Raw genomic sequence first — 27794 nt, 5'->3', positions numbered from 1 at the left:
TCATGCCTCCTGCGATTCAGACAATTGTATCAAATCTTGTAGTGACTTAGTCTGGTGTTTGCTTAGCATCCACGCACACATTTTTAAATTCCTAACCTCAATACTGGGGACTCAGTACAAGATTCGTTATAGGTGTGTCGACTTAACCTTGGCGGCAATAGTAATTCCCCAAGAAGTACTTCACACAATTTGGCGCCCAACGTGGGGCATTGTTGAGGTGGATAATTGACTGCAAGAATTGTAAAGCTGTTCAGTATACTACAGCGCTGACAATGGGAAAATTTTTTGAAAAATTCATGGTTGTGAATTTCTTCAAAATTAATATCAACTGTTCACCGAGATGTATGAAATAGCAAGACGTGCCATACGCAATTTCTGAACAAAAGAAATTTATTGATTGATGAATTTTTTGGATACCAACAACCGATTAGATCAGATATCTCAGGATGCACATATGGAAGTAGTAAACGTCAAAATCACCTTAAAAGAACACACACATGCAGAGACAGACATGCTTGAAGAGGAAATTAATGAACAAACAGAGGAATGTTTCGCACAGATGAGTGACCAACCTACCCAGGATAGCCAGCTTGGAGTCGACCCACACCATACTAGTCGCTAGGAGGAGCCCGAGGATGCCATCCATCACATAGGGGGACAGCCCGCACCATAAACATATGACACCATCCATGTGCCGAGGGAGCCTAAGAGAGCCGTCCACCAAGTTGAAGAGCAGCCCGGAGTAGACCACCTGTACTGCCAATCCACCGAAGACTCCACCTGCAACACACAAATACAATGGACATCACAATCAATCACACAACAATAAGAGTAAAACTCCAACCCACCAACAATCAAGAAGACAACACATAAACAGAAAAATAGTTTTAAAGAAAAGAATAACATTAAACAGGATTTATCTACACCGCTGTCACATTAGGCTGAAATTGAACACCAAACTCCTCCCTACCACTCAGAAAAGAAGAAGAATTTTCAATAGAACCTACACACATTACCGGCATGTCAGGTTTAAAAATATCAAACTGTGACATGTCACCGGTCAACAAGGGGGGACAACATTGGCTGAAGATATCTACTTACTTCGTCAGCATGTTTGTTTTGAGCCAAGTTTAATAAAACGGATAGCCACAGATTGGAATTGGACCTTGGATAACACCAAAACGAATCTAGATGGGGGCTTGAGGGAGGAACAGTTTTGAATTAACTTGGAAACTACATTCGTGGACTACATCGATTATCAAACTTTTCATAATCACAGCCTACCTATCAAATCACATCTTTGTGGGCTGGCACATTTCTACTGCAGCCCAATCATCAATGTAACCTAACTTCGCCACATCTCAGCTGATAAGAAGATATCATCAAATCAACATCAACTTGAAGAAATTATTATCAACTTCAAGTCAAGAAGATAAAACTAAAAACCAACTTTAAAAATTACCAACCTGATCGAGCCATCCACCTCATGCTACAGTCACCATGAAAGCAACAGCCTAGTACCATCCACCCACCTAAAAAACAGAAATAAAACCTACATTATCAACAGAAAACTTTTGCAAATTAGAATTAAGATGGGTTTAGTATTGAATAGGAAGAAAGAAAATAGACATGATTTATTCAAATAAATGTGTAGAAATAACCTCAAAATGTGTAATCGATCAGGAAATCGATTAGAATCAAAGCCTGTTCAATAATTCTCCTTCACACCAGACAATGTGTACGAGATTACAAAGCAAATTGTGTCAAAATACAGCAATATTGTTATAAATTATTGTAATATCTGTTATTTAATGTAAAATTATTGAGAAAAAAAAATGCAACCAAAAATATATTATTTATGTTAAATTGCACGAAAAGTATGCATGTTATGAATGTTCTCCAAATGTATCTCCAAGAAAACCCAAGAAAACGAAATTCTTGTCCTTAAATATGAAATTTATTATTATTGAATCAAAATATAATGAAATGTAATTCAAATCAACAAAAATAATCTCGAAAGCACAGCATTTGTAATCAGCATCAATGGAATCTCATCAAGTGTAACCCTGCTTGTACACAACCTATCAAGCATACAAAAGAATTGCTCAAATCAAGCGGTAGATAATTGTCAAGTCACTGAAGTTAATCATGTCCTCACCCAAATATATGTGAAAGCCCAGACAAAGAGTCGAAACCTGTAGCACCTTGAATAATGAGAATCTATATTTGTTGTGAATATCGCTAGAATCCCAAGAGGATAATATGTTAAATTTTTTGTTATATTTGTTAGTCAGGAGATAAAATGGTGTATTCATCACAATATCGGATTTTTCTAATAGTCATTGTTTCAACTCATCTTCCAATAACCTATTTAAAATATCCTGGGGGCTTTTGTGCGATGATACTTTTAAGTAAAACTCAGGAAAGGACAGAATTAACTGTGAATATTACTATTAACCTGAGAAATAGAAGGATTGTCAAACAAACAGTTGGTACCCGAGTGATAAGGCTCACTCATCAACAGCTGAGTATAAGATTAGAGTACCATTTTGTACTACGCATTTTTTCAAAGAATTATTCAATAAAATTATAATTATTTTGCCAATAAAGTACAAATCATTTATGAATTGCTCATTGAACTTTGGAGGTTACACTTTTGTTTACAATTGATCAGATATTTTGTAACAGCTCAGTCACAGCTGACTGATTCAATATTATCAATGTCATGCCAGGATTTAATACAAGCTATAATATTATTTCTAAGATTTAGAACTATTGAAAAAGGATAAAGAGCTTCAATAAGAAAATGAAATGAATTATTGTTAAAATTATTCATTACTCACAAAATTACATTATAATGTTGAATATTGTAGTAACGAACAAGGTCATAGCATGAATATTGTATCATTGATAAGAGCAGCAAAATCAATTATAACAGTCTCAAATATAATAAGAATTTTATAGAAATATTAATATTATAAATAATTGTTTCAACTGAGTCACATGGTGAGTGAATCTCTTTGACAAGTCTAAGCCAATCATATGTCATAAAAATAACACCAAAAGGGATGATCGTTTGAGAGCATCATATATTAATCTGTTATCAGCCAGCAAACTTGCCTTATCATATATGCTAGTGCATGTACACTGTATAGGGGAACTGTATATAGATAATTAAGCAATTTACAAAATTATACAAATTGAGTTATTATTGTAATCAAAGGAATTATATTTTACTGCTTGCCACTGACGTCATGCCTATGTCATAATCATTCTACCAATGGCGAATTTTCATGCAAATTAATTACACAGAGGTTCCAAGAAAATGGTTCTAGCCAAGAGCTTAGAAGAAGGCAAGACACTTCCCTTTTAAAATCCTCACCGTAAAGACCTTGTTAAAAAGTTACCAAAGACCTATTTGTGAAGTTTTATTCGATTTTTGTATTTTTTATCTGTGAGCCAATATCTAAGATTTATCTATTATTTCATAAAATTATTTATCAATTGATTGTTCTAGAATTTCAAATTTAATCATCCCCCAATCTAATTGGTGAAGGGAATATTTAATTAAAATTCCACATGTGCTAAGACCTAAGCCCTGACCAGCTACCGATCATACAAAAATCTGATTTAAAACAACCACGACCACCAAGAGGATTCACGTGAGTTATCTTTTATATTTGGTGCCCCAATCTTCCCTTCGAAAAACAAAGTGCAGAAAAATATGAAATTTTCTTTGTTAAATTAATGGCCATGCCAACAAGCGCTTTTAGTCATTAAGATCCTAGATTTTATCCGGTATAGAATTTATAAAAACTTGTTGTTGATTAACTATCCTCTGCTGCCAGGACCACGACCTTGAGTAATTCTAAAAATTTTTCATAACTTGCTTCCATTATTTAAAAAAACCGTTAAATTTGTCAATTATAAAGTCTGTAGGATCATGCATGGTATCACGCCAGCACAAGCAAATTTCTAGTTATTTTGTTGATGTTAAACTATTTTCAATTTGTAATCCAAGCTCTAAATCTGCACTGTGAAATTATATATTTTATTATATTACATTCCCACCTTATTAATTCATCTTCTGAGTGCGATTATTTCTCAAGCCTGTCAATTATTGTGTCTGACACATTCTATATTATCAAGAACCAATCAAGTATGATCATTGAAATAATTGATACAACCTGGATATTGGAACAGATCTAAGTGGATGTAGTGTGTGGTGTCAGATCGAGATTATCTATTCTATGTCCTTATCTTCTCATATATCAGCTTTTATCTGTGACCAACTCCAGTTTGGGAGCGAATTTTCCTACTGTATGGCAGATGCAGCTGGAGATAATATAATTCCCTACAATAGAGCATAAAGCCCGACAAGACTCTGTTCTCGAAGTATATCCCGAACGATCTCTGGTCCTTAGTATTGATCTCTTAGTATACAATTGATCTCTGTCAATTATTGTGTCTGACACGTTCTTCATTATCAAGAACTGATCAAGTACAATCATTTAAATGATTGATTCAACCTGGATATTGGAACAGATCTAAGTGAATGTATTGTGTGGGGTCAGATCGAGATTATCTATTCTCTGTCCTTACCTGCTCATATATCAGCTTTTATCTGTGACCAACTTCGGTTTGGAAGCGAATTTTTCTACTGTATGGCAGATGCAGCTGGAGATAATATAATTTACTACAATAGAGCATAAAGCCCGACAAGACTCTGTTCTCAAAGTATATTCTGAACGATCTCTGGTCCTTAGTACCCTATCTTAATCCATCGGAACTTATTAGAGACGTAGTCCCGTAGATTATCTACTTTGGGGTTTTTGCTCGACCTGTATGATTTTGTATGCTGTTCCATCACAAGTGATAGTTTTAAGATCACCGCACTCAGTGTTTAGCGACCGCTACACTACATCTTAAATTTTATCAATATATAATCAGTCATAAGAAGAATCAAAGGTGAGCGAGTGTTCATGCCTCCCGCGATTCAGACGATTGTATCGAATCTTGTAGTGACTCAGTCAGTCTGGTGTTCGCTTAGCATCCACGCACACATTTTCAAATTCCTAACCTCAATACTGGGGACACAGTACAAGATTTGTTATAGGTGTGTCGACTTAACCTTGGCGGCGATAGTAATTCCCCAAGAAGTACTTCAAAGAATACAGTATGATTCTAAAACAAGTTCATACTTTATGGGAAAAAGTCATGATCACATTTTCAGATAAACATATTTCTGTTGGAAAAGGTAAATTCAAAATAACAAGAGGTTCACTAGAATTATTATTCAAGGTGCGACCAAATGAGGATTATTGTAGCATGAATGATTTTCGCAATTATAAAAAGATTCTAATTGCAACAGGTGCACATTTGAACAGACTGGGTTATGTAAAGAGGAATAATGGGATTAAATCGCTGTTAGTTCAGTATCTATTCCCATCAAAAGATGAACTACAATCTTAACAATGGGGAAAGGTTTGAATTTCTTGAAGAATATAACAAATAATAGATCATATGTTTACTATGATGATCCAAATGAGTTGGTTACACGTTTGCAAATGCTATTAAAATCACATCAAGCTGGTAACAATTCTCATTCAATAGAAAGGGGAAAGTAAGGGGAGAAGGACATCAAAGTGATCAAAATATAGAGCGCGAGGAAGATCAAGGAAAGGTAGTAAAAAATGATTGCCAAACTCAGTAAAGCTGGTCATGATCTAGAACAATGGGCGGGATTGTTGGAAATTCCGTAGTGTGGTGTGTATATGCTTGATATGCTGCCCAACAAAACCCATCATGATAAGATGTCTATTGTTAACCTGGATTCTCATACCGGACCAGGTACACATTGGGTGGTCTATGACAAACAAGTTGATAATGTATACTATTTTGATCCCATAGGCAATCTACAGACATCATTACAATTGGTTAAGTACTGGAAGAAGCAGGAAGTTGTGAATGTATTTTATAATGCTGATGAGATACAAAAACGTAATACTAATATTTGTTTATTAACCTTGTGTGGTCAGTTGTAACTATTTTTAGGTGGAGGTGAGTACTACTACTGCAATAACTATGATTGTGATAACGCTTTCTGGAAAGAGTAGTGATTTATATGAAAATCTACCACAAGTTTTGGATTTAGATAATAATATGGAATATGAGATTGGATTAGTGAATCCAATATCATTAAAGGGAAGAATTCCAGTTTCAAATATGGTGATCAATTTATAATGCTTGAAACAGGTTCTTATGAAATTGATAATATCGTAAAAGCAATAACAGAAAAATTGAATGTAACTAGTAAAAGTCCAATTATATGTGGGAATAATAATACAATGAGAACTGAAATCTATTCTGATAGACCTATCGATTCAACTCATAATGATTCAATTGGCGCAATACTGGGTTTTGAACATAAGGTGCTGAGTCCAAATATTTGGCATTACTCCAATAAACCTGTTTCAATATCCAACATCACATGTTTAGAAGTTTCATGTAATTTGGCTTGTGGGAGTTATAGCGATGGTCAGGAAAAACATACTATCTACGAGTTTCTTCCGAAGGTTCCTCCAGGATATTTAATTAATGAGACACCAAATCCAATTGTATATGTGGGTTTGAATACACACAAGTTTCAGTGCATTAATGTTATGATGTTGTGTCTTGTCACCATAAAATAACTTTGAAGAAACCAACTAATCTTTAACAGAATTGTGAAACTGAAAGAATAGATGGCCTAGTCAAGGTATCATTCGAATAAAATTGAATCTTATCCATGATAAAGAGTAGTCATATTATCTAAAGAGTGATAAGAGAACCATGCAAATTTATAATCATGCAGTAATGAAAATTCTTTGAGCCTATTTTGCTCCGTGGAGGAGGGTGGATGTACAGTAAAAAGGGAATTAATAGTTAAAATGGTTGGATTGAATAAAATAATTGAACAATTACAGTATTTGAGGTTATGATTTGACAATAGGTAGTTGCAGGTTAGGTTGACCAGCCTTTGTTTAATCTGATTGTCGGTATCATTTAATTCATTTTTTTTCAATTTCAATTCAATTTATTTCCACATGAAATTACAAATTTGTAAATATAGTTAAGTTACAATAAAACAATGAATTCAAGTTACAATAAATTCAGAGTATCTAAGTAGAATGACTGGTGTATGGATGGAACAGATTGAAAAAATTGATTTGCTCAATAGAGGATTTGGCGGTCTACAAAGGCAGCCAAAGTAAGGGATCTGAATTTCTAACTTAACGCTGTAGGTGGTTATATTATAGTGAGATGAAATTAAATCCAATTTAATAATAAAATGCAGTTCAACTTGAATCTGCTGAGTGTAAATTATGCTGTCACTAGGATCAGACAGAGACAGTAATTTTAGAGTGAACTTTTTCTCCAAATGATGACTAATATATCCAGAATCCAATAATTGTGCTGTAATTGGGAATGATATTAGACCGCACGAAACAACAGACAGAATGGCAAATCCATGCGAACCAGGTCTCTGATAAGTACTAAGGTTGTGTGAAGGCAAAATGCTGAACCAAAGTAGTAAATATTTCGAGTACCGAGTTTAATTCTAATGTTGTCTATACGATCTATTACCTCTCCCTGCGACGTTGATCGGCTGATAATGCAGGATTCACTTCACCTCGGTGTGGTAGGCTAGTGGGAGTCGATTTATATTTTGATTCTGCGGAATATTCCCAATAAAAAGGTTTATTACTTGATGAGAAAATCGACCACCATTTACCACCAGAAGAAATAATAGTCTAATAATAGATACTACACTCGATAATGTCTGACTATTGCAAAACAGGATGTATCCTGCACGATCAATATGTGTCAGTCGAGAAAGAACAAATTTGGAGGTATAATGAAGTAAACCCAGTTTAACGAAACGGTAATATGGATATATTCTGAGAGATAAACTGTTACAGCAAATATTGAATAAATTAATGAACAGATTATACAAATAATGACTTTCAATAGATACAGAATGAATATGGTTGATAGCAGATTTGAATCTTTTAATTATAAATATTATGTAAAAAGTTCGATACTCTTTGATTGAACAAAATAAAATGGATAATAGCCCTTGGAAAGGGTCATAAACTGCACTAGTTAATTAGGCAAAAATAAGTTAATACAAAACTATGATTCAGAAAATAGAACAAATTAATAATTAAGATTATTCTCAGGGTGTGGTTTCGCCTAAGGAAAGTAGACCTTTTGGCTAAGTACAGCTTGGATATTTAAATTTATTTAATACTATAAAAAGCAATTATGATAACTTTCGTACCCTTAAAACTATAGTCATGACTTTTCTTAAATGGACCGATTTGTGCGCTGTGCAATTTTCGTAGACTCATGGGGATCCCCTTTTATATATTCAAATAAAGTATGTAGACTTTTGTTTCCGTTTTTTGGTTTTCGAAATATATTCGGCCATAGAATATATCGTCCCAGCTGGATCCTTCTGCATGGCGAAAAATGTCGAACAGACTTCACTAATATAATTTTGGGGTTTATTCAAATGAAATTGAAAATCTCAGTATCACAATTATTATAGGAACTTTGAAACAACTTTTTTAAAACAGAGAGACAAAGACTAAATTACATTAAACAGAAATTAAAGCTTTTGAACTATTAAGTACATGGACTAGGTCTGCATCCTACCGATGATCCTTGCAAAATGGCCTCGAGTCTTCCTCTTCTAATTTTCACTTGAGTTTCTTCTTCAAATTTTATCTCGCCAAATTTACATATTAATTTAGCCAGTTGCTATCGGACTGCCAAGCCGAATGGTTCGATAAGATAATCCGTGCAGTCTGTCTGTCCTTCCCAATAATGTCGACTTGAAGTAGAAACGTGTTCAATGGTATTTTCAAATTAAAGTGTGGTTAAAATAATAGTTACGGAGAAGATCTTAGCATAGATTGAAAATTGGGAGCTGTTTAATGTGGTGATTCGTTTTCCTTCTGGTGTGTCTGGTTTGTGGCTTTGAGACGTACGGTGTTAAATAAATAATTAGAAACTTTTCATATTTCAACTCGCTGTAAATATACTTGATTACTTGTCGAAAAGTTCAATTATTATTTCTCTGTTCGATTTCGTATTCTCGGACAATGGTGTGTGTGAAATGTAGTCAGCCTACAAACCCTCAAGAGACAGTGAAGTGTGTCGTGTGTAGTTGCGAGTTTCATCCAGCATGCTGTCGAGTGCGCACTGCGGCTAAGCTGAACGCCATGAATGCTAGCGGTGTAGCATGGAGATGCGAAAATTGCCCTGCTGAGACCAACGACGGTGATGACGCAAGTATTATCGGTATATTAAAATCTATCCAAAAACAAATAGATGATAATAAGAAGGAGACAGCAGACAATTTCACTAACCTTCAAGCAACCTTGTCCTCAATTAATTCTACATTGGCTGGTCTTCAACTAAAAATAGCCACTGTTGAACAAGACAATAAGAACTTGAAAATGAGTAATCAAAAACTGGAACAGGCAAATGCACATTTAACTAATCAACTGAAAGACCTAGAGTGGAAGACCATGGAGCTTGAACGTTATACAAGGAGATGGAATATAGAAATTCGCGGAATTCCAACAACAGTCGGTGAAAATGTCTACCTGGTAGTGAATGCTGTCGCGAAAGCACTCGATTTAAAACATCACAAACATGAAGATATATCCATTTCACATCGTCTGCCTGGACCTCGGAACAGCAAATGGCCGCCTGCAATATTGGTTAAATTCGTTCGCCGTGAGACAAGACTAGAGTGGCTAGCGGCCGCCAGGGTGAGGCGAATCGTGGCGACGGACGTGCAGCCTACATTTGGGGCGACCCCTGTCTTGGTTAACGAGCACCTCATCAAGTACGACAAAGATCTACTGAGCCGAGCAAAGAGTAGCGTCAGGACGGGAGAACTGTCGCATGCCTGGGTCAGGGAGGGAAAAATCTTTGTGAGGAAGACGGCGGACTCGAGAGCGCGCAGAATTTTCTACTGGCCGACAGACGAGACACCGGTGACCGATGCACCTCCGCACCCGCACCCCGCCGCGCCGGCAGCGAGCCTGATACCCGCGACCGCCACTAAACAGCCAGAGCCACCGCTACATTGAACATCAAGTTTGTTGCCTTGGTGATAAGGTAACTCAGTCTCTTGATGAACTCAAGATAATGGAAAAACCGAATTTATTTTGCAAATTATCCTTTTTTATAATTCTTTTTCCTCGTTATAAAATCGATTATGTAAGTGATGGTTTCAACTTATAAATAAATGGAACACTCGCCTTCTTTTCTCTTTATCTATACGATAATGTTTTGATATACAAGTTAAATAAGTGAGAAATAAAGTGGTTTTTGATAAAAAAGAACGAAGTTTCTATCTCGAGAGTTGACATTAGAATGTCTTCACTCGTTTATTTTGAAAAACAAAAACAAACTCTTATCAGGTGATAGTGAAGACGTAAACAGATAAGGAGAGTGTAGCTCGCCTAACTACTCCCCCCCAGTCTTCACTATCCTTGAAATTTACAAAATAAATATAATTGAAATTTATGTGAACAAAAAAAAATAAAGATTAAACATTGAAGAGTTAATATCTAGTAAGAATCTTCATTGAAGAACTTCTGAGCGCTTCTTGACTCTCCTGATCTCATGTATGTGTACGACCTCGAATCGTGGTGACATATCATTCGCTTTCTTCAATTTCAATCGGCCCCTTGTTAAGAGGGCTCGAACTATGTATGGACCTATGAATCGGCGATCCGATTTCCTTCGCTTGTAATGATTCTTCTTGAACACCGTATCGCCAACTCGGATTTTTCCTTGAGTTTCCTCTGCTTTTGCATTGTGACGTGCGACTCGGTTTTCCTTATCTTCACATATCTTCTTCCTGGTTGGTTCGTGTTTTTCCTGTTGTACCATTAATTCCAGGGGTGTAAGGCCGGTTGAAGAATGAATGCTATTATTATAGGCAAATATAGCTCTGGCCATTGCTTCCTCCCCGACGATGGATTTATCAGCATCCAAAAGATGTAGATGTTCCGTTAACGTGCTGTGTAATCTTTCAATCATTCCATGTGATCTGGAATGGCCTGTTGTCGTGTAATGACTTTCAACTCCGTATTCTTGAAGCATAGCTTTCACTTGGTTATTACAGAATTCTTTTCCTCTATCCATAATTAATTCCTGTGGGCATTGATACAGTCCAAACAGTTTTATTAGATTCACAATTAAACAATTTGCCGTCTGTTCTCCAGCGGCCAAGCTGTGGCTAATTAGTAAAACGGTCGATTGAAGTGAGATATTTTTGCTTGTTGTAGTGAAACACATCAACTTCGATTGTATGATGGGGCCTATCTGGAGTAGGCGTCAACTGTAATTGTGTCTTATATGGCGATCTGTCGTACTTGACTCGTTCACATATTGTACATTCACTTATCACTTCTGTTACTGTTTTAATCATATTCAGCCAATAATATTGACGACTAAGGTGTTGAACGGTTTCTTCGACCCCGCGATGATTGGTTCTACCCGTATGATACTGTTTGGTGATATCACTTTGCCTTGCTTTATCTTCCACAGTCTCTACCTTTTTAGAACATATGGATAATTTGATCTCTTTATTCCATTCTTCATTCATGTAATGATCCTTAATTTTTGTCAAAAATAATTGTTTCTCGGAATAAACATAGTAGATCTTTCCTCTGTTCGTTATCTGTCTAATAATATTCATGAAATCACGATCTGTAGTTTCGGATGGGATGATTACTGTCGTCGTTCTAATTGGGCCATACCTATGATGTTTGGTTTCAATTACTCCATCTGGTTTTTCAAGTAGAATTATTTGGTTTCTTTTATTATTGATTATATCATCCAATATCCCCATTTCATTTGGCTCTTGTCGTGCATTTCCATCAAGTAATTCGACATCATTAACTGGGTTATCTCTCAAATATTCGTCGATAATGTTTCCTTCTTCGGAGTCAACTGATAAGGGGTTGATATTCCTAGATAGACAGTCTGCAACCACGTTATCAGTTCCCTTGATATGTTTTATTTTAAAATGGTATACTGCCAATTTTTCCTTCCACTTCGTGATTCTAGCGGAGGTTTCTTTCAGTTTGTCTACCCAAAGTAGCGGCATATGATCTGTTTGTAGTTCAAATTCATTTCCATATAAGTAAGGACGGAAGTTTTCTACACACCATACGATTCCCAATAATTCTCTTTCTATGGTGCTGTATCGTCGTTCGGCTGGAGTTAATTTTCTACTTGCAAATGCAACAGGTCGGTCTCCTTGTGCTAAAACACCTCCAATAGCTTCCGAGCTGGCGTCAGTTGTCAAAAGAAACGGTTTATGCAAATCTGGAAAATTTAGTATTGGAACTGTACAGATCGCTTCTTTACACTTTGCTATAGCTTCAACTAAGTCACTTGAAATATTAAATTTTATTCCTTTTCCAAGTAGCTTAGTGAGAGGTTCGGTCATGTGAGCAAAATTATTTATAAACTTCCTGTAATAGCCTAGCATTCCTAAAAATGTTCTCACTTCTTTCACATTTTTTGGTACAGGTATTTCTCTGATTGCACTCACTTTCCTGTCATCTGGTCTCACACCACTGCTCGATATAATATGTCCCATGAATCTAACTTCTGGCTGACAAAATGTAGATTTTTCTCGCGAGACTTTTAGTCCGAATTCTCTAACCCTTTCAAATAATAATTTCAGATGTTTTTCGTGTTCACTGATATTCTTACTAAAAACAATAATATCGTCCATATAAACTTGCATCGCGTCTTCATCTAATCCTTCTAGAAATTCATCCATGAGCCGCTGGAAAGTTGCAGGGGCATTCTTCAATCCGAACGGCATACGTGTGAATTCGTAGTGTCCTCTTTTGTAGCTGAATGCAGTTTTCTCCATATCTCGTGGATTCATCTTTATCTGGTGATAACCAGCTTTCAAATCAAATGTGCTGAACACTGTAGCTCCAGTCATTCTGTCTAACATATCCTCTAATCTGGGTAGCGGATATCTCTCTAATGTTGTTCTTTTGTTTAGTTCGCGGTAGTCCACTACAACTCTGAATTTTGGCTCTTTTCCAGGTTCACTTTTTTTGGGAACTACCCACAATGGACTGCAGAACGGTGACACCGAATTTTGTATTATTCCTTGACTCTTCATTTCATCAATGTGTTCTCTTATAATTTTCTTCATTGCGTGAGGATACCTCCGTGGTTTAACATACACAGGTACTGGAGAATTTAACTCTATGGAATGCTGTACTCTTCCCGTTGTGGTCAAAGGTTGGCCCTCTTTATAGAATGTGTCTTTGAACTCTTGCATTACACGTCTCGCAATATCTTCACCTTCTTCCCGTATCACACATCCTATTAGAAAATGATCTTTTTCGGCCAATAACTGCTCTGTTTTGTAATTTTTCTTTCCCAATTTAATTTCCCAACGTCCATTGTTATATGAGGGTGAACTCTGTAGATCTCTCATCAGATCACAGCCAATTATTACATCATATTTACCGTTCTCAAAATTAGCAACATGTACTAGGATGGATTTCTCAATTCCTGTCAGTTTGAATAAATCCAACACAATCTCACCACTTAGAGCCTGGTCTCCTGTCAAAGTTTTCATCTTACATGCACAGTTTCTTATCACTAGATCACTATCAATTCTATATGCTGCTTTTATGGACACTAACGTGCTATCCGATCCCGTGTCTATCAAACACTGCACGCCCCAGCCTCTAACAAAAAATATAGGCAGTTCTCCTTTCCCGCATTTATAATGTTTTTTCTCACTGCCTATATGCGGAGAACACGATTTTCAATCCTGTTTTTCGTCACTCTTCGATCTCACATGAGCTCTCTTGGTTTTTCCTATCTCCGGCCACTCTTTCTTGAATTGTTTATCTCGCCGATCCAAGTTGCTGTTTCCTGTATCTGACGAGTAAGATGTCCACTCTCCATCTGACTCAGATTCAGAGTTCTTACTTCTCTTATGTCTTCTTATCGCATTTATTTCCATTGGTTCTCCAAATTTGGCTGATTTCCTGCGATATATGTATGGGCATTCACGAGCAAAGTGTCCTTCTTCTTTGCATTCCCAGCATTCACGATTTGCTTTGCCAGGTTTCCTGTCTCGATCCCTCGGTGTTCTCCTCTCTTGAACAGCTGCTTTTTCATTTCTTCTCCATTGAGAATTTTGTTGTGGCTGCCTACGTGGTTGATTGAATTGAGGGCTCCTCATAGGTGATCTGCGACGCTTCTTCTCCACAGTTTTCCATTCAGAGTATCTTGGGCGATTATCTTCCCTTTCAGCCTCCTCATTTTTGACTAGCTTGACAGCTTCCTCAAGGCACTTCGGTTTGGCAATCTTCACTGCAGTTCTTACTCGTTCTGGTAGCGCTTGAAGCAATATTTCAGAAGCTAATTCATCATAAATCTTATTCCGCCACTTACTTTCATCCTGGTCCACACTTGAATCCAATACTCGCGTTTTCAATGATTTCACTTCATAAGCGAAACGTTTTGCAAATTCGGAATCGATTCACCATTTTCGCGACGTATTTCCAATACTCTTAGTGCACTTGTAGTTACTGATTTCCGAGCGCCTGCGAAATGTTCTTTGAGAGCTTGACGCACGTCCACCCAAGTTGAACTGAAAGATGCTCCTATATCTATCAATACAGAAACATTAATTCTTGATAGGAAATATGCGTGAATATTAGCATTGGTTATTTCGTCCATACTATTCGCGACGATCTGAGCATAGACCGCATTCATCCGTTCTAGAAACAATTCTAGTTCTTTTATTTCTCCATTGAACAGTTTAACCGAGTCTATCATACTCATAAGATATTGAGCACGTGCTGTTTTCACTTGTTCCATTTTCATTGAAAGCTCAACGTCGGAGGTTTTTGATGTAGAAGCAATATTTGCGTTAACACCTCCTTGTGTATTCATTTTTTTGACTATCACAATTGTGAATCACTAATTTTATGGTATAATTCACTGTCGCGTAATCCACTGTGTAAAAAAAAAACGTACACAACTTTCCCGGGTTTCGGCACCAGTTAAATAAGTGAGAAATAAAGTGGTTTTTGATAAAAAAGAACGAAGTTTCTATCTCGAGAGTTGACATTAGAATGTCTTCACTCGTTTATTTTGAAAAACAAAAACAAACTCTTATCAGGTGATAGTGAAGACGTAAACAGATAAGGAGAGTGTAGCTCGCCTAACTTACATATATTACATCGTAAATTTAATATTTGAAAATGAATCTTTCTTTATCAAACATAAAGCCATTATTACTGTCTCTATAGTACTATGCTTTATTACTATGTTATTTATGGAACGTACATTTATCAATAGGTTCAGTTATGAAATTCTTCAGCTTTGCAAGAAATACAAAGATAAGAACATGATAAGAACTCATTTTCCTTCTGTCTATGTTCTTTAATTTGTTTAAAGAAAAAAAACTAATCTCGCTCAGAATGAGATAGAAAAATCAGAAGTTCTATCAGTATAGTTCTTGTACACCTACATTTAGATTTCATGTTTCTGATACATACCAGGAAGAAATATTCTACTACACTTTTTAAATCCACATAATTTTATTGTGTATTAAAACAAAGAGAGGATTTTGACTTCAAGCTTCTGAAAAGATCAAGATTATCTCAAAACTACATTTATATGCGAATATTTATATGCTGTTTCATTTCTCCCTTTGAATGAGCATGATAATTTGCTAGAATGGTGTAGAATAGAATCTTCTTGCCATTCATATTGATAATCTCTATCTTAATGATTGCTATCTCTATTCCATCACTGCTTATCACTGTAAACTGAGAGAATAAATAACTTTCCTTTTTCATATTCCTTAATGATCTACTTTGAAATTTCTCTGGTATTGTTGTGTATCTCTGATTAAGTAAGTTATAGGATCGTTTATTTAAAGATAAAAATAATGCTAACTCAGTGAATTTTTGTCTATAAGGTGCATGATCTTTATAAGCTTCAGCTGACTTCATAAAGTAGACTATGTATAATCAATATTCTATGGCAAAGTAGTACAGTAATGCATTTTATTCATCTTTGCATTTTTTTCCTTATATGAAGATGCATTTACATCGTGTAATCTTCCGATTTAACCTAATGTTTTTTTGTTGTTGTTTTTTTGTCTTATTTTTCGTTCTCTCTCACAACATAAATATATCCTCTCATTATCACTATTATATTTATCTTTCCTTGCAATCTGAGGCTATATTCATGAAATCTTGAGTGGACCAATATTATCTCTCCATATAATCTTCGATTTGAATATCCTTACTCTGTATTTTTCTTTTTTCCCAGTTGCTAGTTGCTTTACTATTTTAATTTCTCGTCTTGGTATTCTACTGGACAGGCTGGCTTGGTCTATCTAAATTAGAGTACTGGCTGAAGAAGCATTGCAAAACTTGAATGTTTTTAGAAGTATTGAATGTGTAGAATGGGATAGTATATCTGATGTTAGGGATTCATTTGTGGATAGTTTGAGAATATTGCACACGAATATCAGAAGTTATCGGAAGAATTTTGATGAGTTTTTGGTCGTGTTGGAGGATTGTAGAGTCAAGTTTGATATTATTGTCCTGACAGAGACTTGGTTCGGCGATGATGGTTGTCTAACTCATCTGCAGGGCTACACTTCTTTCAGTAGCACGTCCAGAAGGAACCAAAACGACGGTGTGATCTGCTATGTAAATAATAATTTTAACGTATCTTCCATTGAAGTCCGGTTACATGGTGCCACTGGTCTGAATCTCCTTCTAAGTAGAGGAAATGTTAGGTTCTGTGTCTTGGCATTGTATCGCAGCCCATCTACCGACGCGGATATGCGAGTATTTATTGATGAATTGCAAGTTTTTTGCAATAATCGATCCAAAGACCATATTAACTGGATTGTGGGGGATCTAAACTGTTGTATTTTGGAGGAGAACAGAACGTTTCTAGGAGAACAGTATATGAACACTTTGTACGGTGCAGGTTATGTGTCTTGCATTGACAAACCTACACGTGTCACTTCTAATTCCAGTAGTTGTATAGATCACTTTTTTGTTGATTCAAGGAGTGTTGATGGTTTTCGGGCGGGTGTGATTAAGACCAATGTAACTGATCATTACATGACCATGGTTGAGTGGGGAAGGGTGGCTCAACATTTCTCCAGTAATTCTCAAAGGGACCCTATAAAAAGAGTTGATAAGATCCGACTAATGAATTTAATCAGGGAGCATGACTGGAATGCGGTCACTAGAATTGAACCTGTTTGTGAATCAGCTCATATCTTTGTTAGCCAAATGAAGGAATTGATTGAGGCATCATCTATAACATCTAGCTACAGACACAGAAACGTAAAGATCAAGCCTTGGATCAGTCAGGGACTTATAAACTCTATCAGACATAGAGACAAATTAAGTAAAAGAGTTAAGCTGCAGCCTTTCAATTTAGCACTTCTTAATGAGTTCAAAAGATACCGGAATTATTTATCCACAACTATCAAGTTAGCCAAAGAAACCTACTACAAAAATAAAATTTTACAATCTCATGGTAAGCCAAAGTTGCTGTGGCAACATATTAATGAATTATCTGCTTCTAAACGTTGCAAAGGAAACCTACAGGTTGATTCATTTCTTAGCAATAATAATAATAATAATAATAATAATAATGATAATAATGATAATAATAATAATAATATTCATGATTCTTGTAAGGCTGTAGCTAATCATTTAAACAAATACTATTGTGAATTGGGTGCTGGTTTGGCGAGGCAGTTTCCTGTTGTGTATGATGGAGTGGATGATTGGGATTATAGGGCCAGAACAAATTTTCGTTTGGAGACTATCACTGAGCAGGATCTGGTGAACTGCATTAGTGAGCTGAGAGGAGGGTCAGCACCTGGGTGTGATGGCATCACTGCAGATATGATCAAGGACTCCTTGGAGTATTTGAAGGTCCCTCTCCTACATATTATCAACTCAAGCATATTGCAGGGGGTCTTTCCTCATGCCTTCAAGCTCGCCAAGGTTGTGCCCATCCATAAGGGGGGTAATAGGGGTGAGTGCAGTAGTTACAGGCCTATTTCTCTATTGAGTATTATCTCAAAGATCCTGGAGAGATGTGTGAGACTTCAACTTTGTAACTACCTTCAACAGAACGGATTGCTTATTGATAATCAGTTTGGGTTCAGGAGTGATCTCACCATGGATGACGCACTGTTTAGCCTCACAGACCAGGTTCACCGGTTAACTGATCGTAGTAAAAGGGCTCTATTAGTTTTTATTGATCTTGCCAAAGCCTTTGATTCCTTGGATAGGAGCATCCTCCTGAACAAGCTTGAGTGTATTGGGGTTAATGGAAATGCCTTGAGCTGGTTCAGGAGTTACCTCTCTGATAGATTTCAAACGGTGTCGGTGAATGGAGTTGAGAGCGATGTCAGATGCATAGATTACGGAGTAATTCAAGGCAGCACTCTGGGACCTCTCCTCTTCCTGATCTATCAGAATAATCTCGGAAGAGTAAACCTCCAGAATGGACAGATGTTCTTGTATGCTGATGACACTGCCCTACTGTTTGAGGGACCTACATGGGCGGATGTCTACAGTGTGGCTGCCCAGGGGCTTAAGAAAGTCAAGCAATGGTTTGACCACAATAAGTTGTCTGTGAATGTTGGTAAAACTAAATACATGGAGCTAGCCCTGCGGACTCAAGGTGATGTTCATGGCAGGGTGCTGCACTTGCATTGCAATACATGTGCTGTTGCGGAGGGCTGCCAGTGTCCAGTTGTTGAGCTGGTCGACAAATACAAGTATTTGGGTGTTGTTTTTGATAGCCGGCTCTCCTGGTCGGCTCACACTGCATACATCAATGGTAGGCTGAGGAAGTTTATTTATGTGTTCTCTGTGTTGTCCAGAATCCTCAACCATGGACAGTTGAAAATGGTATATTATGCATTTGTACAATGCATCCTTCAATTTGGCATTATAGTCTGGGGAGGTTCCACAAATGCATCAGTAAAGTGTTTGGAAATAACCCAGAAGGCCATTATCAAGGCAGCTCTTTGTGTTCCGATCCGTTACCCCACAGAAGCGTTGTTCAATTCATTTAAAGTGCTGGACCTGAGACAACTTTTTATCAAGAACCTGCTTTTGTTTGGTTTTAAAAGAAATTTCAATATGTTGCAACCTGTGAACCATGTTTATCCAACTAGATATAGAATTAATGTCGGCATAACTGTCCCCCCTATCAATAGATCTGCATCAGCATCCAACCCTCACCACCTTATCCATATTATCTACCAGAATATCCCAACAGATTTGCGTACAGTTTTACCAAGCACAAATATCTACAAAAGAATGCTTACCTCATGGCTAATTCAAACTGGTAGAGAATCTTCTAAAAATATGTTAAGGTCAGCCCACACTACTTATATTTAAAAATACATTTCATAGTTTCTCCTCCCTTCTGATATATTATCTTCAATGATCACTAATCTTATTTTTATTCTTTGTATTCTCAGTTCTATAATATTATATCTTCTCTTCAGATTTTAGATCCTATTCTACATTAATTTCCTCGTTATCATTATATTCTTATCTCTCTCTCTTCTCTCTCTCTCTCTCTCTCTCTCTCTCTCCTCTCTCTCTCTCTCTCTCACTCTCTCTCTCTCTCTATCTATCTATCTATGTATGTACGGTATGCATTTGTATGTGTAGGTCTATACATGCATCTGTGAACATATATGTGTATGTTTATTTTTCTTCTTAAAAATAATAATAAACTATTAGACGGTGCAGTACTTGATCAAAATCCAATGCAACTCGGTCCCCGCGCACAGGCACAGCCCATGCGGGGACCTTCCTCCTATTCAACAGTTATTTGTGTTAACAGCAATAATAGTTATCAATGTTTATTAATTTAACAGTCACAGTTTTTGTTAATCATGGTCCTTTTTTTTTGTTTATATGGTTTTTTATATGCTAGAATATCGACCCTCAATCATCATAAACTGGCTAAGTCAATCTGTCTTCATATTTCTAACAAGTATATTTTCATGATAGTTCATTAAATAAATATTCAGCCTATTCGGCATAGAAATTAAAATATAAAAATGAAAATGTTAATATTACATAATTTTTATGATCGATCATTAGTCGAACTGCCTTCTCAATTTGCTACTTGTTAACAAGTTAGCTTTGGTCTGTTTTGGGGTTATGTTTTTGTTTCAAAACTAACCTTGTGCCGGGCACTCTGTCCAAGTTATAATAGTAAATTTAATACGCAATAGACTAGAGCCATTATTGTAAGTGAGTTAGCGAAATAAATTATTTTCTCTCTCTATTATGAACGGCCATGACTTCGAGTTTCCCATGATAGATATTTAAAAATTGTGGCTCCAAGTCGTCGAGGAATGTAGAGTATGGAATTATCTCTAAAACTTAGCCTTCTTGTCGCGACATAAAGTGCGATAAGTTGGAAAACAGCAAGCATTGAAATTATAACAAACTACCGATTTTGCAGTTACTATTTGGTCCAAAGGCTCTAGAAGCCACGCAACGATTGGTCAAATTGATTCCATTCGCCCAATAGGAGACCTGTTTCTGAATACAGTAGTGGGGATTCCCCAGTCGAGAGACCAGATTACGTTCCGGAGGACACTTTGCTAGGAGCACTACAAGAGTAAAGATGTAGTCACTATGTTTCCCCCTTTTTGGGCAGGTTTATAAGTTTATTTCAGTAGTTAATGTGGGAGCTAGTTTAATTTTTTATTAATGTTTAAATTTACTAGTAGTGCCATGTCCTGAAAGGTCTAATTGTGTTTCTTCATCATGTACGAGTAATTGTTCCTTCAAATAACCGCTAAGCGGTTCATGTGTGTCCCCAAACCAACTTCTTGTACTACCACCCCTTTGGTTCCGCAACTTTATGTAACACCGCTTCAAGACACCCGTTCAGACGACAGGTCTAGGGACGTAAGAGGACGTTGCCGTCAAGCCAAATTCAACCGGTAAAAGCTCACCGCCAAAAACAAGGTACTGTAACCCCGACAATAAAGCAACGTACAGACCAACGAAAGTGCAGTGTAGTGAAACAAAGGTTCATTCGAGAATGTCAATAAAAAGTGGGGATTCAAAATTATTATGAAATGGGTTATATGGCTTACTATCGACGAAATTTGGGTTCAACGGGTTTTTTCTTTCTTGAGTAATTTCATGTTGAAATTGATTGGTTATTTTATGACTGATCTTGTTTGGTTTTGTGACGTATTGCTATCTAATCGGGGATAGTAATGCGCCCCCGAATCAGATGAAGAATGTCACCAAAGTAACATGAAATAGTTGTTTCTGTTGTTCGATTTTAGTTGCCAATGTTTATTGAAGCTGTTTGTATTTTTCAATTATTTCAAATTGTAGTGTTATTCTATACTATAAACCTATTAAATCAGGCATGGCAAGATTAATTGAAGTTTTCTTGACTCTAGCCCGTTCACCTGCATGAATTAGGTATAGACTCAGGTATTTTCTAGATGTGTCGGCCTATTTCTAAATTCTAAATTTTATTCAAAATTATCTTATCTATCATCTTTTAAAAAGTGCAGGCACACAACCTTCAAATATAATTTTACTGATCCAATCCATAAACATACAAACGTATATGTTTACGTAATGGTTTTTTCTGTGACAAAATTTTGCAAGGCATATAATTACTGATTTATCTATTTCATACTTTGTAGGTTAGATAACAGTCATCTATCTACCTCAGATAAGATTGTAGTGCTTTTTCGGTGATGGAATTTATTTCGTTCTCATAATGGCCTATGAATAGATCTATTATGTAGTTTGAGGGCTGTACAATCTTTGGTACATCACAAAAGTCCCTCTAAATCGAATCTGCGGGTTTATGATTCAGGAACAGGATCTATGAGCGCGCAGGCTCGATTTACTCAAGTACCAAATGATTGACTCGGTATTTGCTATCTTACATAGCTGGTCTCAATTAACTATGCAAATGTTTGGTTCATCGAACACAAAACGATTTCAAAGTGCCCAAGATGGTGCGCAGACTCATCTGGTGCAATTTAAGGTGATAAGGTACCCCTTAATGGCACGCAGGCCATTGGTAGTAACCTTTTGGAGTGAGGTTTGTCCCTCTAGTCTCCTATAAATGATATAGAGTCAAGCTGATTTTTTCAGGTTGATCTCTTTACAAAGGTGAGTGTAAATAATACAGTGATACATTTACCTCAAAGTATAGATTTTTGGTATTTCGCCATGCAATACAATGTTGATATCAAGTAGCTAACTTCAGGCTAATCTTCTTTCGAGCAATCATGTGTACTGAGTTGATGTTTCCATTAGATACCACCTGTCCTGGATGACCCTTACACAAAATAAACATAGAACATTCATAACGTTTAAATTTTGGTTAAATTTACATTGATCAGTAAGTATTATGTTGTTTAAATTTGATACAGACTGGACGAATCGATTCTTGTTTACAATTTTGAGCTATCACTTCATATCGTTGAGGTTATGGGTCGATATCTAATTATTTTTTCATGCAACAATATAAAATAGACATATTATAATAAACATAAAATTATTTTTGGTTTTTCTTACTGGTTTTTTACATAATATACATTTATAAATACAATATTACCTCGAACAATTTTACAGATTTTGGCATTTGTGAAGTTGGTACTTTTACCTGGTGCATTCCTTCACTTACAGCTGGTTATCAATTTTTATAATCTCGAAGCAATTTCCTGTATGTTCAGGCCAAATGCTCATTTTGATATCCTCAATATTTCATTTAATAATATGTACACAATTTGTGCACAGATTTTTTTTTGGACAAATTCATCCGGCCTCATTTTTAATAATAATTTCCTCTTCCAGGTCTGTAACGAGATGCCCATGGAAATTTCTTTTGGTTTGTGTTGGAACTCGACCTCGCCTCATTGTGGACAAATTATCATAATATTTACTCGGTGAGTATTACAGATATAAAAAATTGTTTACATTCTTTATCATCACTAGTTGGATTGATGCCTACTTATCTCGTTAACCACTAATGTTTGTTTATCCTTTTGTTGCGCTTGTTTACATCTGTAATTGTCATACCTTCTTCTCAGGTTAGCTAGGCTAATACTGCAAATTGGATCTTGGTTGTTGATCTGAAATTGATAATTTAATTTTGTTCGCATAATGAATAAACTGGTGAATTTATATGATGCTTTCAATTCACCTGTGATGCTTCAAATATTTATTGAATATATTTATAACTTCGACAGTGACTGATTGAACTGGTTACATGAAATAGGTTATGTGCTATGTTGTTGTTATTTGAGACAATCTCAACAGCTAACATGAAATCCAGTGTGTATAACTTTGTTGACATGTGAAGCTTTGTTATTATTTAATGAAGTTGAATTTGAAGTTTTACTCCACCGTCCCTCATTCAGTATTATCTATAATAATTGGAGTGTGAATCTATGTGTATTTTTGACCGTCCTGTTATTTATTAATTGTTTAAATCTGGTATGGCGGCGATGGAGATGAATCCTTTCCATAATAAGCCGTTTTCCTTGAATTGTTATTAACTTAGTTGGCTTCCACCGCACATGCCGGTAGTGGTTGTGGGTTTTTTCGAACATAGTTCCTACTTTCTGACTGGTAACATGAAGTTTGGTGTTTTTAATCTTAACGTGTTTGCGGAGATTGTGGATTTTTCTGGATAGTGTTTTCCTATCCTGCATGTGGGTGCGGACTGTGCTTGATTTTAATTTCATATGATGGGGAGGACTGTAGAATCTCCGGAATGTTTGCTGTTTTCTCTAAAACCGATTTCCTGCTTCTTTCCTGTGTGGTGATTGGATGAAGAGTGATTGACTTCAATTTGGCTTGATGGTTGTGTTTATTTTCTGAGAGTAGTTGTATGAATTTGGAGTTTGTTGCTTTTGTTTTGTGGTAATGTGTACTATCATTCTCATTACTTGGGGGCGTTCTGCTTGCAGGTGGATTGATTGTTTGATTGAGTACTTTATTTATGTAGATTACAATATATACTGGCTTATACACTTATATACAATAGCTTACAATACAGCAAAATTATAGATGAATTTACATAATATAGACTAAGAAAATAACTATCGAACTGTACATGATATGAAAGAGCAATTTGTAATATAATAACCATAGATAATAATCATATTGTTATGCATCTACATAAATTGGTGGAGCTTTGGACATATCAATGTCCATTCTTTGGGAAAAATATTAAAAATATTCTCCCCACTAACTCTCTACCAAAACTTTAATTTTGTTATTCGAACTAAGGATTTATTCATTCATGGAAATATTGTAAAAGTTTTAATCAATATGAATATTGAAGAGAAAAAAAACAGAAAATTGATAAAGTAAAATAATTATATAGGTAGATAAGATCAAATAATTGATTAATAAAATGAAGTAGGCTGAAAGTAGATTGGGGTTATCAAATTCTAGTAATATACAGCAGTATTCAGTGGATAATTGAAATAACATGAGTTTATATGATATATATATATATATATATATATATATATATATATATATATATATATTTATACAATTTGTTCTATAACATGGCTTAAAGGTTTATATTAGTGGAATTAGTGGGGGATGGTTGTCATGTGATCGTTCTTGGGCCAGACAGTTTCAGTCATTTGTTCCAAAATATGTCTTTTTAAAGTCAGGTTGAAGCTCGCTCGGCTCTCGATAGACCTGATAGAAACAGGAAGTGTATTCCATGCACGACAGGCACTGACTAAGAAGGATTTTGTGAAAATAGTAGTTCGATGATTGGGTATCCTTAAAGTACTTTCTCCGGTTCTAGTCTGTGAAGCATCTATCCTCCTACCTTCAGAGACAAATTTGAAATCATCTTTAAAATAGTTCGGGATACCGTATTTCAAGATATCTCTAACAAGCTTGACTATTCGAAAAAGCCTCTGATCGGGAAGCTTCAATGTTGAACTAGCAATGTGGGCTGGGGTGATATGATCGAGAGATCGCCTGGGGTGGGCGTTGGAGAGAGTAGACGAAACGTAGACAATAATTTTGGCATTGCTGTAGTTTATCATTCAGAGTGACTTGCATATCGTTAAGAACAGAATTACAATACATTGAATGTGGGAAGATGAGAGATTGAACCAATAATAATTTAATGTTTCTAGGGAGGATATCGTGCATTTTCTCCAATGCATGCATGGCTGAGAATACCTTTTTACAAGTTTTGTTCACTTGTTCTGACCAGTCAAGAGTATTATTCATGATAATGCCTAAATTTTTAACTGAGCTACAGTGAGGAATGTCATTACCATCTACACTAATTTTGTGAATCGATTCAAGGTCAATATTGTTTATAAGACGAGAATATCCAATTATGATAGGTTGTGTTTTGATGGGATTAAGCTTAAGGCTATTTTTCTTTGTCCATTCCACTATCGAATTGATATCCTGATTCATTATTCCAACTGTTTCATTAATTTTTGTTATGGGACAGCTTAAATAGATTTGAAGGTCGTCTGCATAAGTATGGAAACTGGAGAATTTGATAATGGAAGAAAGGTCATTAGCATACAAAGTGAAGAGGAGAGGGCCTGAAATTGAACCTTGTGGTACTCCATGCATAACGTTTTTCCAAGTTGACTTTTTGTCACCGACAGATACACATTGTTTCCTACCTAATAGATAGGATTTAAACCAAACTAACGAGTTGTGACTGAAACCAAGAATAGCCAACTTATTCAGAAGGACTGTATGATCAACAGTATCGAATGCTTTAGAAAAATCAAATAGGGTGAGGATGGTGCATTTTCTTTGGTCCATAGCTAACCTTATATCATCAGTGACACGAAGCAGAGCTGTCTCAGTTGAATGGAATTCTCTAAAGCCTGATTGAAAGTTATGAAGCTTACTATTGTTGTCTAGAAATTTTACAACTTGAGCATGAATGAGTCTTTCTAGCACTTTGGACAATGCAGGTAAAATACTGATTGGTCTAAAATCCTCAACTTTATTGGGTGATGGAACTTTATTTAGAGGGCGAACCAGAGCAAACTTCCAGTTTTCAGGAAAAATGCCTTCTTCAAGTGACTTGTTGAAAATGTATGTAATGGTTGGTAAAACAGCAAATAACATCTTCTTGATAAATTTGATAGGAATTTTGTCTACACCCGTACCATTACTATGAATACGTTGAATTGCTCTGAAAGTGTCTTCCTCTGAGATTGGATGGAAATGAAATTGATCAGTGATTGGTAAATCTAAGTTTGTAACCTGGTCTTCAAGATCATCTATATGATTAGCAATGACAACTTCGTCGCGTTGGTTAGAGTCTGAAACGAAATGGTCATTTATATTATTCAATGGTAAGTCAATTTGTGAATTAGATTTCTGTTTGCCAAGCCCGAATTCTTTTATTCCCTGCCAAAGTGATTTAGAGTCTTGTCTATTGTTTGTCATAAATGAATTCAAGTACCTAATCTTTGAGTTCTATAATTCCTGTTTAACCCTATTTCTGAGGCTCCTATACTAAATCAAACTGTCCAAGTCGAATGTCTTTTAAAATTTTCTATGTGCTTTGTCTCTACGTCCCATCATATTTAGTATGTCTTCAGTCATCCACCGTACTCGTCGTTTTCTATTAATCCTCCTTGTCACATAAGGTGCATGTTTGTCATACAAAGTCAAAGTCCAATTCTCGAAAGTCTTGACCATGTCATCAACTGAGGGTAATGCTTCAATTTGATGCCATGGAGTCTGAGCCACATCAGTCAGGAAGGCGGCTTCATCAAAGTTTTTGAAGTCTCTATGAGTGATAATTTTCTGTTCTGGCTTGGGTATCTTATTTGAAAGTAAACAGTAGATCAAATCATGTCTAGAAATAGCTGGGACTGAGATTTGGCCTGCTTTAACAACCTCATTGGGATCACTAACAATGAGAAGGTCAATGAGTGTGTCTGATTCATTAGTATGGTGAGTTGGATCGAGGGGTAAAATAGTCATGTTTAGGCATTGGAAAATTGTAGTCAGTTGAAAGTAGTCAAAGTTACAATTCGTCATATTCAAGTCCGTGTTCATATCCCCCATAACTAGTATACGGTTATAACAAGGCATAAGAGAAAGCCAGGCATTTTCGAAATCTGTGGAATGACCTATTTTTGGTGGGCGATAACAGATACCAACAAGTAATTTATCATTACTAGATAAGGATAAATCAAGTGGATCCGGGATTATGTGCGGTAACTGCTGCTGCTCTACTTGGATTTCAAGGAGGCATTGGGTTGTTACTTTAAGGCGACGTCCTATTTTAATACCTGACAGGTAAGTTGATGAAAGAGGTAGCATAGCAATTTCAGTTACACTTTTTACTTGATTATGTAAGTCATTCTGTATCAAGCTACATTGAGAACCAGTGTTGATCAATGCGCGGAGGTTTAGTGATGCTAGCTGGATTGTAATGTAGGTTTGGTAACAGGCATTTATTTTCTGCGGTAGGTTATCAGTTTCTTCTTTCAGCGCTTCTGGAATGTTGTCTCGGAAATTTATACAGCAGTTAACTTCTTCTAATCTAGTACCTACAATCTCAAGGGGTAGATAGGTTTGAAGGGATTGGTCGTTGTTAGCCAATTGACGGGGTTTAAACCTCACATGCTTTGGGTG

At 36.1% G+C, this 27794-nt stretch overlaps 1 protein-coding gene across 1 annotated transcript in view; it reads right to left on the bottom strand.

Moving 5' to 3' along the window:
* Window positions 1-427: 427 nt before the first annotated feature.
* Window positions 428-27794, bottom strand: part of LOC120349643 — a 291013-nt gene continuing 263646 nt past the window's right edge. The window contains exons 2-4 of the mRNA XM_039420123.1: window positions 1467-1532; window positions 577-780; window positions 428-480 (exon numbers count right to left, since the gene is read on the bottom strand). Of these exons, the coding sequence (XP_039276057.1) occupies window positions 428-480; window positions 577-780; window positions 1467-1532 (323 nt within the window). The remainder of the gene's footprint in view (window positions 481-576; window positions 781-1466; window positions 1533-27794) is intronic.

The sequence above is a fragment of the Nilaparvata lugens genome, chromosome 2 (assembly GCF_014356525.2).
Source record: "Nilaparvata lugens isolate BPH chromosome 2, ASM1435652v1, whole genome shotgun sequence".
NCBI lineage: Eukaryota > Metazoa > Arthropoda > Insecta > Hemiptera > Delphacidae > Nilaparvata > Nilaparvata lugens.
Note: the sequence above shows the minus strand (reverse complement) of the source record. Positions and strands in the feature narration are given on the sequence as shown.